Source organism: Nerophis ophidion, linkage group LG09 (assembly GCF_033978795.1).
Source record: "Nerophis ophidion isolate RoL-2023_Sa linkage group LG09, RoL_Noph_v1.0, whole genome shotgun sequence".
Lineage (NCBI taxonomy): Eukaryota > Metazoa > Chordata > Actinopteri > Syngnathiformes > Syngnathidae > Nerophis > Nerophis ophidion.
This window is the reverse complement of record NC_084619.1, coordinates 49,502,955-49,516,109: the sequence shown is the minus strand read 5'-3', so window position 1 is coordinate 49,516,109 and position 13,155 is coordinate 49,502,955. Positions and strand designations below refer to the sequence as shown.

At 39.0% G+C, this 13,155-nt stretch overlaps 1 protein-coding gene across 2 annotated transcripts in view; it reads left to right on the top strand.

Moving 5' to 3' along the window:
* piezo1 (piezo type mechanosensitive ion channel component 1 (Er blood group)) overlaps positions 1 to 13,155 on the top strand; it is a 199,556-nt gene that overhangs the window by 122,133 nt on the left and 64,268 nt on the right. For both annotated transcript variants that reach the window (XM_061911144.1, XM_061911143.1), the window contains 3 exons: positions 1,724 to 1,928; positions 7,741 to 7,845; positions 8,587 to 8,743. In XM_061911144.1, coding sequence (XP_061767128.1) covers positions 1,724 to 1,928; positions 7,741 to 7,845; positions 8,587 to 8,743 — 467 coding nt within the window. The remainder of the gene's footprint in view (positions 1 to 1,723; positions 1,929 to 7,740; positions 7,846 to 8,586; positions 8,744 to 13,155) is intronic.

The following is a 13,155-nucleotide window of genomic DNA, read 5'->3' as shown; positions in this document are numbered from 1 at the left end:
TGTGAAGATGTGAGGAGCCATCAACATGTGACGTCATCGTCTGCGACTTCCGTTAGAGGCAGGGCTTTTCTGTTAGCAAGCAAAAGTTCCGAACTTTATCGTGAATGTACTCTACTAAATCCTTTCAGCAAAAATATGGCAATATCGCGAAATGATCAAGTATGACACATAGAATGGACCTGCTATCCCCGTTTAAATAAGAAAATCTCATTTCAGTAGGCCTTTAATGAAGTAATGTTATGTACAACATTTACCTTGGAGGGCAACCAGAGAGATGTTGTTTTAACGTTCAATTTTGGATATTTGCCTCTATAGTTTCAACAGCAGTTCACCCACACTTTGCCCGGACCGCTCTTAATCATATGGGGAGCTCGAACGAGAAGTACCACTCTGAACACTGGCCGTTTATATTCGGGAGAGCAAACTTTTTGTGGTGTCTCCTTGAAACTGCTTCTCCGTCGCAAACACCATCCCTACCTTCTCCATATTTTGCTGAATAAATGTCTGCCTTTTTGGTATTGTACCCTGATACGGGAACTGGCTACTGCTTCAGTGGTTGGTAATTGACCCTGCTGGGTTTCTGCACCGTCACGGTCGCTCGTGTTTTGTTTCTTCGGATCGTTAAGTGTCTTTCGCTTTTAGACCGCATGTTTTGGGATGGATCTTGCGAGGTTCATCCTGGCATTCGCTGCATTAGCTAACGGTGGGGAGACTAAAAACCTTTGTATTTCTTTTTCTTCTTAATCGCGGAGGCAGGTAACATACCAGTAACTCAAATGTTGCTTGCAACTTAAAGCATAACAAAAGCAGAGAAAAGCTTGTATCTAATAATACTAATAATTGGAAACACTTCTTAAGTTAAGGTACCACTGTATTTCAAATAAGTCTCAGCTGTACAACCTATATTTTCCTCCATCTGACTGACTGAGACTTTATTTAAGAAGTGTGGAGAAGCTGTGCTCAGTAAAGGAGCGGGTCTGTATTTAAATAAGTGGCAGGCCATGCATTTTGTACCTAGCTAGGTCTTCAGTGTGGACCTAATACTATCACTATCATGTCGCAAAATGGATGTTGAGCTATGGCATCCTCAAGGTAGCATTCATACCTCGTGAAGTTGGTATGGTATTTGTCAGGTCGGGGTCGTGTGATTTTGCGGTAGTTGTTTTCCCAAGATGCAGAAGGACGTCCGGAAGCAGCATGCAGGTAAGAAAGATGATTTATTCAAAATAAACAGGACAAGAATACGAAAAAAGAAACGTGCAAATGGCACAAGATGCTACAGCAAAGCTTAGCGAAAAGACTCGCCAAAAATGGAGGAAGAAGCCAGTAATTCTGAACTCAAATCAAAAATAAACACCAATGTAACTGTCGCGTGTTTCGAATAAGACTGCCAGGCAGTTGATGGTGCGAGGGAGGAACAAATAGATCTCGATTAATGACCGGGAGAAGGTGAGTGTCCCGACTGCTAATCACAGGCAGGTGAAAAAAATCAACACCCATGGCAACAAAGAAAACAGAAGCCTACTGAAACAGAAATAACCAACAACTAAGGAAATACTAAACCAAATAGTACATGACCCGGGCATCGGATCATAACAGTATCGTTATTATTGCCTGCATAATCTCTCAAGGTACTCCAGCTTCCTCTCAAAAGTTTGTCTTGTAGACAAAAGCATTTTTTTTTACCCAAGTTCATCTCAAAAATACCTTTTTCTGTTTATAGATTTGCTTCCTGATGACTGTGAATGTGATTGGCCAACGGATGAACTTCTTGGTCATAATACATGGTTGTTGGTTGGTTGCCATTTTAGTGAGGCGACGTCGGGCAACAATTGCAAAGATATGGCCAAAATATTGTCTCTTTCTGGCCATCTTCATGATCTATCAGTATTTACTGTGTGTGGGTATTCCACCTGCTCTCTGCAAAGGTAAGGCCGTAATTTATGTTAAATATGAGGTCAAGTTAATTGAATTAAATGAAATGTTTTATATATTTTTCTTAAAAAATAATAGCCTTATCTAATTTAGATAATTTACACGACAACATGCTGTTTCTTTTCCTGGAACTAAAATGTTTCTGTGGACCTGTCTGGTTTGCGTTTCCTCCGCACATCAAAGTTCCGACTGATGACGTATAGGAAGTTGTGTATTTTCTATATTGATTTCATCCAAAGTAATATACAATATTTGGTCAGATTTATTTGACTAAAGTGTATTCAAATATTAAGAAATTAGGCCTAGTTTTACACAAACGGTCAGTGAAGGGTTAAAGGCAAACTGCACTTTTTAGGGAATTTTGTTCACAATCATTGTGAATGATACGGATGGATTTATTTTAATGCATTCCAAATACTGAATGAATGTAAATAAAAGCGTGCTTACAGATGGGCCAATGGGAGATCCACTATTTTGCACATAAAATCCAATAAATAACCATTCAAAAAGCGCCAACAATACTCAATTTACATTTTGTGACTCAAATATTAACCTAGTATTAGTAATATTGTTATTATAAGTGTTAACGCAGACAAACTATTTGTAGCAGCACCATGATCACAAGCTTGTGTGCTTATGTTTACATTATCGAGTGAACTCCTGCTTCCTCACTTCCTTGCTCCCAGTAATTTTATTGTAGATCATAAATCATGCCTCTCACCTAAAAAAGTAGATGTCTCAGGATATAATCCGACAATTTGGGACACTTTGACGGCCATTTAGGACCCAAAACTGGCGAGGACGACACAAAAATATGCTTGGTTCTCTGCCTCCTGCCCCTCCTTACCCCTTTTTTCACTAGGATTATGAGACATTTTTCATCTAAATGGGAACATATGAACAACCCAGCAGTCGGCTTCCTAATGACAGCTGACCTTGCGCAGTAAGTGATGTTTTATTATGTATGTTGGCTCTCAGGAAGTCTGCAGTGAGTAATAATCAGTGATGAAGACAAAAAAGCAAACGTGATGTGTTTTTGAAATTAATGCGGCACGTTTGCTTAATATGATCAAAATACGTAAATATTGAATGTTATTATAAATGTACCCGTTACTGCAATCCATATATACTGACAGCATGTATATAAAACCTTATAGAGGTATTTGGATGTTTTTAAAGGACTTTGTAGATGAATTGCGTGACTTCCATTGACTCCATTATAAGCAAATTTTTGATTGAATTTATTTTATAGCTAGAATGCAAAAAAAACAAAACATCTGTCCTCACGTCTTTTTTAATCATTGTGAACGATAGACACAATTCCAATAAACTTTCACTTCTCCTTTAAGGCTTTCTTTCCAAGCATCTACAGCACAAGCTTGTCTACAATACCCAACAAGTTGTCTCTCAATAAATTATGAATTCCTCAGGGTCAGACGAATCCTTATGCTCCATTTTAGCCATAAAATACAAAAGCATAAATGTTAATGTTAATCTCACAGCAACAACGCGGACAAACCCAATTGATTTAGCTGTACCCCATTAGCATTAAGATTTTGTTTACTTGACTTGAGGTTACCAATGGTCCCAACTGAAAAATGTAAAGTTACAGCATTTTGAAGCAAAAGTATGTGTGCTATCAACGGAGCCAAATACCGAACTGTCGTGAGTTTGATAGGTAAGCAATGAGACACTTTGATAGAGATTGGCTTAGCCTTATCTTATGGCAAGCCACTGCATTGCAAAGCTGTTAATATTTGATCGTATCCATCGACATTTTACTTTTTTTTTTTTTTTCACGCGTTGAACATACTTGGCCAATAAAATGTATTCTGATAATGTGGAACAAAGGGTATTCTTTGACTGCTAAATACAAAAATTGTTTCTAATTAGGACTGTGCGATTATATGATGATGATCGATGACCGTGATTAGTCTCAGTCCGATCACATGATCAGCTGTTAGCACAAGGCTGCTAAGTTTCAAAAAAGGACAAGCGTAGGACTTTAGTGGCATGACGCGTAAAAATAATTTTTTTAACGTCAATTTGTACCTTAAGACTAATGTCCTCACAGCCAGCAGCTCTCTCCGCACCGTGGCCTTATAATGCTAGTCATAAAGGGGAACATTATCACCAGACCTATGTAAGCATCAATATACACCTTGATGTTGCAGAAAAAAGACCATATGTTTTTTTAACCGATTTCCGAACTCTAAAAGGGTGAATTTGGCGATCTAAACGCCTTTCAATTGTTCGCTGTCGCAGTGATGACCTTTCACCCGTGACGTCACAATGGGAAGCAATCCACCATTTTCTCAAACACATTACACACACAAGTCAAATCAGCTCTGTTATTTTCCGTTTTTTGGACTGTTTTCCGTACCCTGGAGACATCATGCATCGTCGGTGTGTTGTCGGAGCGTGTAACAACACGATCAGGGACGGATTCAAGTTCATTTACGTGGAGTGTGCATCGATTAGCACGGCATGCTAATCGATGCTAAGATGCTATTTAGGTTAGCTGTATGTACATATTGCATCGTTATGCCTCATTTGTAGCTATATTTGCATCCAGCCTTTCCCTCCACCCACATTGTATGCCAAACAAACACATACCAATCGACGGATTCAAGTTGCACCAGTGTCAAAAGATGCGAAAGTCCCTTGTTTGTTCTACACATTTTACCGACGATAGCGATGGCACAGAGATGTGTGGATATCCTGCGACACTCAAAGCAGATGCATTTCCAACGATAAAGTCAACGAAATCACAAAGGTGAGTTTTGTTGATGTTATTGCCTTATGTGCTAATCAGACATATTGGCTAACGGCATGACTGCCAGCTAATCAATGCTAACATGCTATTTAGGCTAGCTGTATGTACATTTGTGGCTATATTTGCATCCAGCCTTTCCCTCCACCCACATTTAATGCCAAACAAACATTTACCAATCGACGGATTTAAGTTGCCCCAGTGGTCGGTCAAAAGATGCAATCGTTGGTAAGAAGGCGATCGCCGATTAGCTTCAATAGCTATTCGCTCAATAGCTCCAGTTTCTTCTTCAATTTCGTTTGCACTATCTGCCTCCACACTCCAACTATCCGTTTCAATACATGTGTAATCTGTTGAATCGCTTAAGCCGCTGAAATCCGAGTCTGTATCCGAGCTAATGTCGCTATATCTTGCTGTACTACCTGCCATGTCCGTTTGTTTTGGCATCACTATGTGACGTCACAGGAAAATGGACGGTAGATTTACAGATAGCGAAAATCAGGCACTTTAAAGCCTTTTTTCGGGATATTCCATGATGGGTAAAATATTGAAAAAAACTTAGAAAAATAAAATAAGCCACTGGTAACTGATTTGTATTGGTTTAAACCCTTCTGAAATTGTGATAATGTTCCCCTTTAACCAGAAATTGGAAGTTAGTCAGAAGTTAGAAATTAGTCTCTGTGTTCTCAATTTGTATCTTTTCTACATCTCCGTTCTCACTGTCCATAATCTTTTGTGATGTCTTTCGATATTCCAGTGTCACCAACTTCTCAGTTAGGAAAGTATCTATTATCTGTCATAAAAGTTGTTAGAAGTTGGTAGATAACATCATTGCCTCATTTAGATAATTGATTACAATGGAAGATGTAGGAGGGAGGAATAACTTAGTGGGAGACACAAAAAGTGAGTTAAAAATGCAAATTATTTAGAACTGCAAATTAATTTTCGTCTGTTGATTCTTAGTTTGTTTAATATTTTTTTTTATTCTACATTGTTAAATGTTAGATGTGGGTTCTTCCGAGGATGTCGTAGTCGTAGTGGTTTGTACAGTCCTTTGAGACATTTGTGATTTAGGGCTATATAAATAAACATTGATTGATTGATTGATTGATTGATTGATTGATTGATTGATTGATTGATTGATTGATAGAGCATCAAATGTGATTAAAAGACTGGAGGGTTTTGATACTCACAAATGAACCAAATTTACTGACTGGCTCTGTTAGGATCCGACCACAAGGGACCAAAAAGAAGACTGCAGAGAATATACGTGACAGGAGCAAGTTGGAAATTAAATTCCAACAATAGGGTATAACACAAAACTATGATACACGAATTACGGGAAAGCTGGGGTAACATGTACCGAGCAATAACACATAGCGAAAAACGACAAGCTGAAATGTCAAATAGCACAGAGCCAAACATAGTGTGGAGGGAACATGTCTGGGCACGAGTCAAAGATCCCACGACCTCAGGTGAATCAGGTTGGTTTAAATGCTATCACAGTGATTGTGGACAGGTGTGCTCCGGTACCCCGCCTTCCCTTGGTCGTCATATTAACTAAACAGACAGAAAAATGATCAGAAATCACGAAAACAGCTACTAGGAGAAACACAAGGAGGAAAAGAAAAATGCACGTATAACAGGCTCATTAAGATGAATGATAGGTTTGTTTTTATTTCAAGAGTGACAGTGATGAAACATTTACATCGCACTGTAAACCAAGGTGAAAAACAGATGCATCTTTGCACAGAGTGAGTGTGTGTCTCCTCTCTGCCCTGACTAGAATGGAACTTTGTCATTGCACTTAAAAGTACAACAAAGTGTGTATTTAGTACAAGCTGTCCAAGAGCAGACATTCTGTGAGGAAAAGCTCACGGAAACACCGCTTGTACGTTGAGGAGTGATACGCGCTTTCAGGTCTCCAAAACATCCCAAAATGTCGCTAGATTTGCCGCTAGTCGCCTTTGAGAAAGAAAGTCACTAAGAGGAGTTGGAAAGATTTTAAATTTAGCAAGAAAGTCGCCAAGATGAGAACATAGCGCTGAGGTGTGTGTGTGTGTGTGTGTGTGTGTGTGTGTGTGTGTGTGTGTGTGTGTGAGTGTGTGTGTGTGTGTGTGTGTGTGTGTGTGTGTGTGTGTGTGTGTGTGTGTGTGTGCGTGTGTGTGTGTGTGTGTGTGTGTGTGTGTGTGTGTGTGAAAAATAGGTTGGTTCTGATTGGTTTACATAGCGTGGTGCCTTCTGTTGTTGGTTAGATTTAGGCACGATAACTTTTGGATGGGTCGACAGGTACAGTGTGGCCAACTTGGTGACTTTGTCACTAAATCTGGCGTCTTTCCAATCCTCTAGGCAACCTTTTTTTGTAAACAGCTACTAGCGACAAATTTTGCAACTTTTTCCAGTGTTATTGGAAACTTCTTTTGTGTCTTGGAGACTGACAAGCAAAAATACTGTCCTCAACGAGCAGTGGCAGGTGCTGCCGTGAGACACTCACACACAGGGAGGGAATTGCAGTGTTCCATCATTTGCAGTCTAGACTTTTATAGTGTGTTCCATTTGTACTGGGAAGTCGGAATTTTCGAGTTAAGTTTTCCACAAAATATTGTATATTGCCCTGTAAAAAAAAACAAAGTTTGTCCACTTCACCTAGCTTTGCGCATAGAAATATAGCTAATAAAAATTAACCAACTGGGTCGCAACTGCTAGTTGAAATACTACATTTGAGCAAAACACTGAAAGTGTTTCAAAAGTAAGCGTTCTTCAGCACACAGATACCCTACAAAAGTTTCTGCAAGCCAAAAGTTGTTGGGGAAAAAACTCTAATTTAAGTCCATAGCCAAAATTTTACCTGGATAGTTTTTGGTGCATTTACTCGGGTAAATAGGATGGTTCCTCAAAAAGTTTGTGCGGTAAAAAAACAGATTATTAATTGTTTGTTTGTTGTAATTCTATTTTTTTTTACAACTGTTAGTGTGGTCATATTATGCCTTTGCTTACTTTTAAACTTCACTTTTTGTTGGTCTTTATTCTAGATTACCCATGGCGGTGGAACGCTCCAGTTTTAATGAACTCTGCTCTCATTAAATGGCTTTATCTACCAGATTTCTACACAGTCCCTAACTCAAAAAACCTGATAGGTAGGTTGAATTATTATTTTTTTTTTTATATCAGATCTGTATTACAGGACAATATGATGCCATACTATATCAAAGAACACTCTAAATACAGAGGTCTTAGTCCAATCTGGCTCTTTCAAATGTTGAAAGAGACAAATTGGACAAAAAATACAAACAAATAAAAATTGTCTGGAGCCAGAAATAAATTAACACCTTTTATAAGTGTTATAATAAAGGCAATACATTATGTAAGTGTCTATATTAGCTACATTAGCCTATTATCAAAATGACTGTTTCACAGGCAGACAAAAATCTTAATTGATAGAAATGTTGAAATTGAATATTCATTCTACATATTTTTACAACATAAAACAACATTGGAAAACATTAGATGAGATATCGCCTGGAAATTATTGGCTTAAAAAAGCCAAAGGTAAAGATTTGTGTGTCCAAGTTAAAGGAAATGGCAGATTGTCTTTTTCTAATGGGTTTATTACAATGTTTGGCAAGCTTGGTAATGTTTGCTGTGGTCTGGAACAACATGGCAAACAAACAACTATCAGAAATGCAGCCAATATTACATATAGATAATGTGTCATGAGACATGCCAATATGAATTAAATACACAGAGGACATAAGAAAATGAAATTAAATGAGCCCAATACAGTTCCTTGAATTATTGAATCCTTGAAAACGACTTGTGCATATTTTCGTATGAACTTTTTTGGTGTCATTTATCATAAGTTAATGTAACTTCCACAGTGGACTTTGTTCTGCTGATATGTGCGTCCCAGCAGTGGAAAGTGTTTCAGTGTGAGCATACGGAGGAGTGGATGGTTCTGGCAGGAGACAATACAGACAGCCCTAATCCGATGGAAGATCGACCGTTCAACCCTGCACCCAACTTCATCAACTGCAGGTACACTTGATATTCTGTATATCCTCATTACATGCTTTTCCTTATTTTATTTTGCTTTTTCTTATTTTGTGTTTTAAATATTGATATTATACCTTTTTATAGTGTATGGTTTACACCAGGCGGGCGGCACGTTGAACAGGGGTTAGTGTGTGTGCCTCACAACACGAAGGTCCTGGGTTCAATCCTGGGCTCCTGATCTTTCTGTGTTCTTCTCGTGAATGCGTGGGTTTCCTCCGGGTACTGTGGCTTCCTCCCACCTCCAAAGACATGCACCTGGGGATAGGTTGATTGGCAACACTAAATTGTCCCGAGTGTGTGAATGTTGTCTGTTGTTGTGTGTTGGCCCTGCGATGAGCTGACGACTTGTCCAGGGTGTACTCCGCCTTCCGCCCGAAGCAGCTGAGATAGACTCCAGCCCCCACGTAGAAAATGGATGGATGGATGGATGGATGGATTTACACCAGGGGTCGACAACCTAAAATGTTGAAAGAGCTATATTAGACCAAAAATACAAGAAAATAGATCTGCCTGGTGCCGCAAAAAAATTAAACGCCTTATATAAGTGTTATAATGAAGGCCATTTTTACACCGGCCATTTTGATAGCCTGCTATCAAAATGACTATGTGTCGGAGGCTGACACAAATCTTCATTGACAGAAATTTTAAAATGTAATATCTATTCTACACATGTTTTTCAACATTGGAAAACATTAGTAAAATGGAGGCTTTTCAGAAGGTGAGCTAACTCCCGGAAATGACTGGCTTAGAAGTGCCATGCACATAGACGTGCGTGTCCAAGTTTAAAGAGACGGAAGGCTGTCTTCTTCTAATGGATTTATTACAATCTTTGCAAGCTGGGTAATCAAGTCAAGTCAGCTTTATTTGTCAATTTCTTTACATGTAAAGACATACAAAGGAATCGAAATTTTGTTTCGCACTCTCCCATGCGTAGACAAAAAGAAAAGAAAACATAACAGTAAAGTGCAACGTGAATATGTCTACCTACTAAAGTGACAATAAATATAGTTCCTGTTGTTTTAAATAGGATATGGCTGTAAACAATGAGTGTTTCATCAGTAGTGCAAATACTTATGATATAGCAGCAGATGTGTGCAATTTTGCTTAGTAATTTTTTCTGTGGGTCATGGGGTTTAGAGTTCAGGTTGTTCCGGGGAAGGGGATTTCAAAGTCCTGACAGCCTGTTGGATCGGGCTGAGGATTGAGGGGGTGGCGCGGGGGGTGGGGGTTGGTTAGTTCAGCAGCCTAACAGCCTGGTGGTGAAATATGTTGGTGAGTCTGCTGTGGTCTGAAACAACATGTCACACAAACAACTGTCAGAAATGCAGCCAACATTACATACAGATAAGGTGTCATGAGACATGTCAATATAAATTAAAAACACAGAGGACATAAGTAAAGGAAATTAAATGTGCTCAAATATACCTACAAATGAGGCATAATAATGCAATATTTACATACAGCTAGCCTAAGTAGCATGTTAGAATTGATTAGCTTGCAGTCATGCAGTGACCAAATATGCCTGATTAGCACTCCGACAAGTCAATAACATCAACGAAGCTCACTTTTGTGCATTCACGCAAAGCATAAAACGTTTGGTGGACAAATCGAGACAAATGTCCGGGTAAAAGAGGCCGTATGGTCAGTCTATTGTGTATCACCATACACATGGTGGAATAGCACCCCTAAGTTCATAATAATCAGCTCCATTATCGGTAGGCCTACGGTATGAAAAATAAAACAATCATTTTGTTTTCCTCTTGCTCCGGCGTACTTTTTGCCCCCAAGAGCTTACGTAGCGCTTCCGACCTCGTCCTTATTTCCTTCGCGGAGATTCATACAGCTAGCAAAGCATGGCTAGTGCCAACGCTAACAAGAGTAAGACGTTTGTTCCAAAGTGTTTGTCACTGGGTATTTTTTCTGGAACAGGTGTGGAACAAATGACAGCATGCTTCAAAACTTGTTTAAAAAAAGGCAGCAGCATAACAAACCTGTTCCATCATCTGAAACCAAAGCATCCAGCCGAGTGCGGGAAATGCAACTCGCAAAAAAGACAGGAACAACAAACAAAACGATGTGTTGGAATCATTTAAGCAAGGTACAATGAATAACGAGAAAGAAGCACAGTGGAGAATGATCCCTAAAGCAGTTACTCTGCACACTGCCAACATGTGCTGCACAAAATGAAAAAGCCTGTACTCATGCATTTACTATGCTAAAACAGTGTGATTATTTGCATACAATGTACAATACCATATTTTCATTGGACCTGCGATGAGATGGCGACTTGTCCAGGGTGTACCCCGCCTTCCGCCCGATTGTAGCTGAGATAGGCGCCAGCGCCCCCCGCGACCCCAAAAGGGAATAAGCGGTAGAAAATAGATGGATGGATGGATTTTATTCAAGACAGAAATATGGTTGTGTGCTATTCCGGTACTAATAATTTTTATTAAAAAATGATGCTAAACTGCCTTTTAAAAATATCCATAGTTTTTTTTCATCCGCATGCTGCCTTGCGGAGGTGACGTACAGAGTCGAGGCACATGATTTTGAGTGTGTCATCTAGCACACATAAAGCGCATACAAGCAGAAACAGTGTGGAGAGGAAGAATGGCAAAAAAATGAAATTCCTCCTGTTTAATAAAGATTGTGCGTGTAGCACATTATGGAAGTATTTTGGTTTGAAAACTATCGATAATCAGAGCAAAGCATTTTTGGTTGAAAAAAAGAGATAAAGAAGTAAAATACAGCACTATGTCATCAGGTTCTGATTTATTAAATTGTATAACAGTGCAAAATATTGCTCATTTGTAGTCGTCTTTCTTGAACTATTTGGAAAAAAATATATAAAAAAACTAAAAACTTGTGATTCAATTATTAATAAAGATTTCTACACATACAGTAGAAGTAATCATCAACTTAAAATGCCCTCTGGGGATTGTAATAGAGATCCATCTGGATTCATCAGCTTGATTCTAAACATTTCTTCACAAAAAAATAAATCGTTAACATCAATATTTGTGGAACATGTCCACAAAAAAATCTAGCTGTCAACACTGAATATTGCATTGTTGCATTTCTTTTCACAGTTAATGAATTTACATTCATATTTTGTTGAATTATTATTCAATAAATATGAAGGATTTTTTAATATTTTCTATTTTTAGAATATCTTTTTAAAATCTCACGTAACCCTTGGCATACTTTCAAGTACACCCAGGGGTACACGTACCCCCATTTGAGAACCACTTCTCTAGTACTACCTTTGCTTCAAACTTAGCTAAATAATTACATAACAAGAAGTCAGATCTGTACAAAGCGTTTAAAGTGCAACAGATCATGTAGTTAACCGGCTTCCCTGGTGAGCACATACAGATACACTATATTGCCAAGACAATTTGGCCACCTGCCTTTACTCACATATAAACTTGAAGTGCCATTCCATGGAATTGTATATAATGTTTTAGTATCCTGGAGCATTCAAAGTTCCTTTCACTGGAACTAAGGGGCCAAGCCCAACTCCTAAAAAACAACCCTCCACCATTATTCCTCCTCCACCAAATGTCACACTCGGCCACAATGCAGTCCGAAATGTAGTGTTCACCTGGTAACCTCCAAACCCAGACTTGTCCATAAGATTGCCAGATGGAAAAGCGTGATTCATCACTCCAGAGAACGTGTCTCCACTGCTGTAGAATCCAGTGGCGACGTGCTTTACACTACCGCATCCGACGCTTTGTATTGGACTTGGTGATGTATGGCTTAGATGCAGCTGTTCGGCCATGGAAACCCATTCTATGAAGCTCTCTGCGTACTGTACGTGGGCTAATTGGAAGGTCACATGAAGCTTAGAGGTCTGTAGCTACTGACTGTGCAGAAAGTCTTTGCACTATGTGCTTCAGCGTCCGGTGACCCCTCTCTGTCAGTTTACGTGGCCTACCTACCACCTGGTGGCTGACTTGCTGTTGTTCCCAAAATCTTCACTTTTCTTATACTAAAGTTGACTTTGGAATATTTAGGAGCGAGAAAATGTCATGACTGGATTTGTTGCAAAGGTAGCATCCTATGACAGCTCCACGCTAAAAATCACTTATAGCGGCCCATTATTTCACAAATATTTATAGAAACAGTCTCCATGCCTAAGTGCTTGTTTTATACACCGGGACAAGTGATTACGGCACTTGATTCTCATCATATGGATGGGTGGCCAAAAACTTTTGGCAATATAGTGTACTTAGAAACACACAGGTGCTTAGCTTGTTGCCAAATATTAGCGGAGTCCAAACCCCACACATAGTGCAAACGAATGCAAGTGAATTGACTGAATTTTGTTTAAAAAATCCTAAATTTGTGTTTCATCTTTAACAATGTGTGTTTTACCTGCAATATGTTTT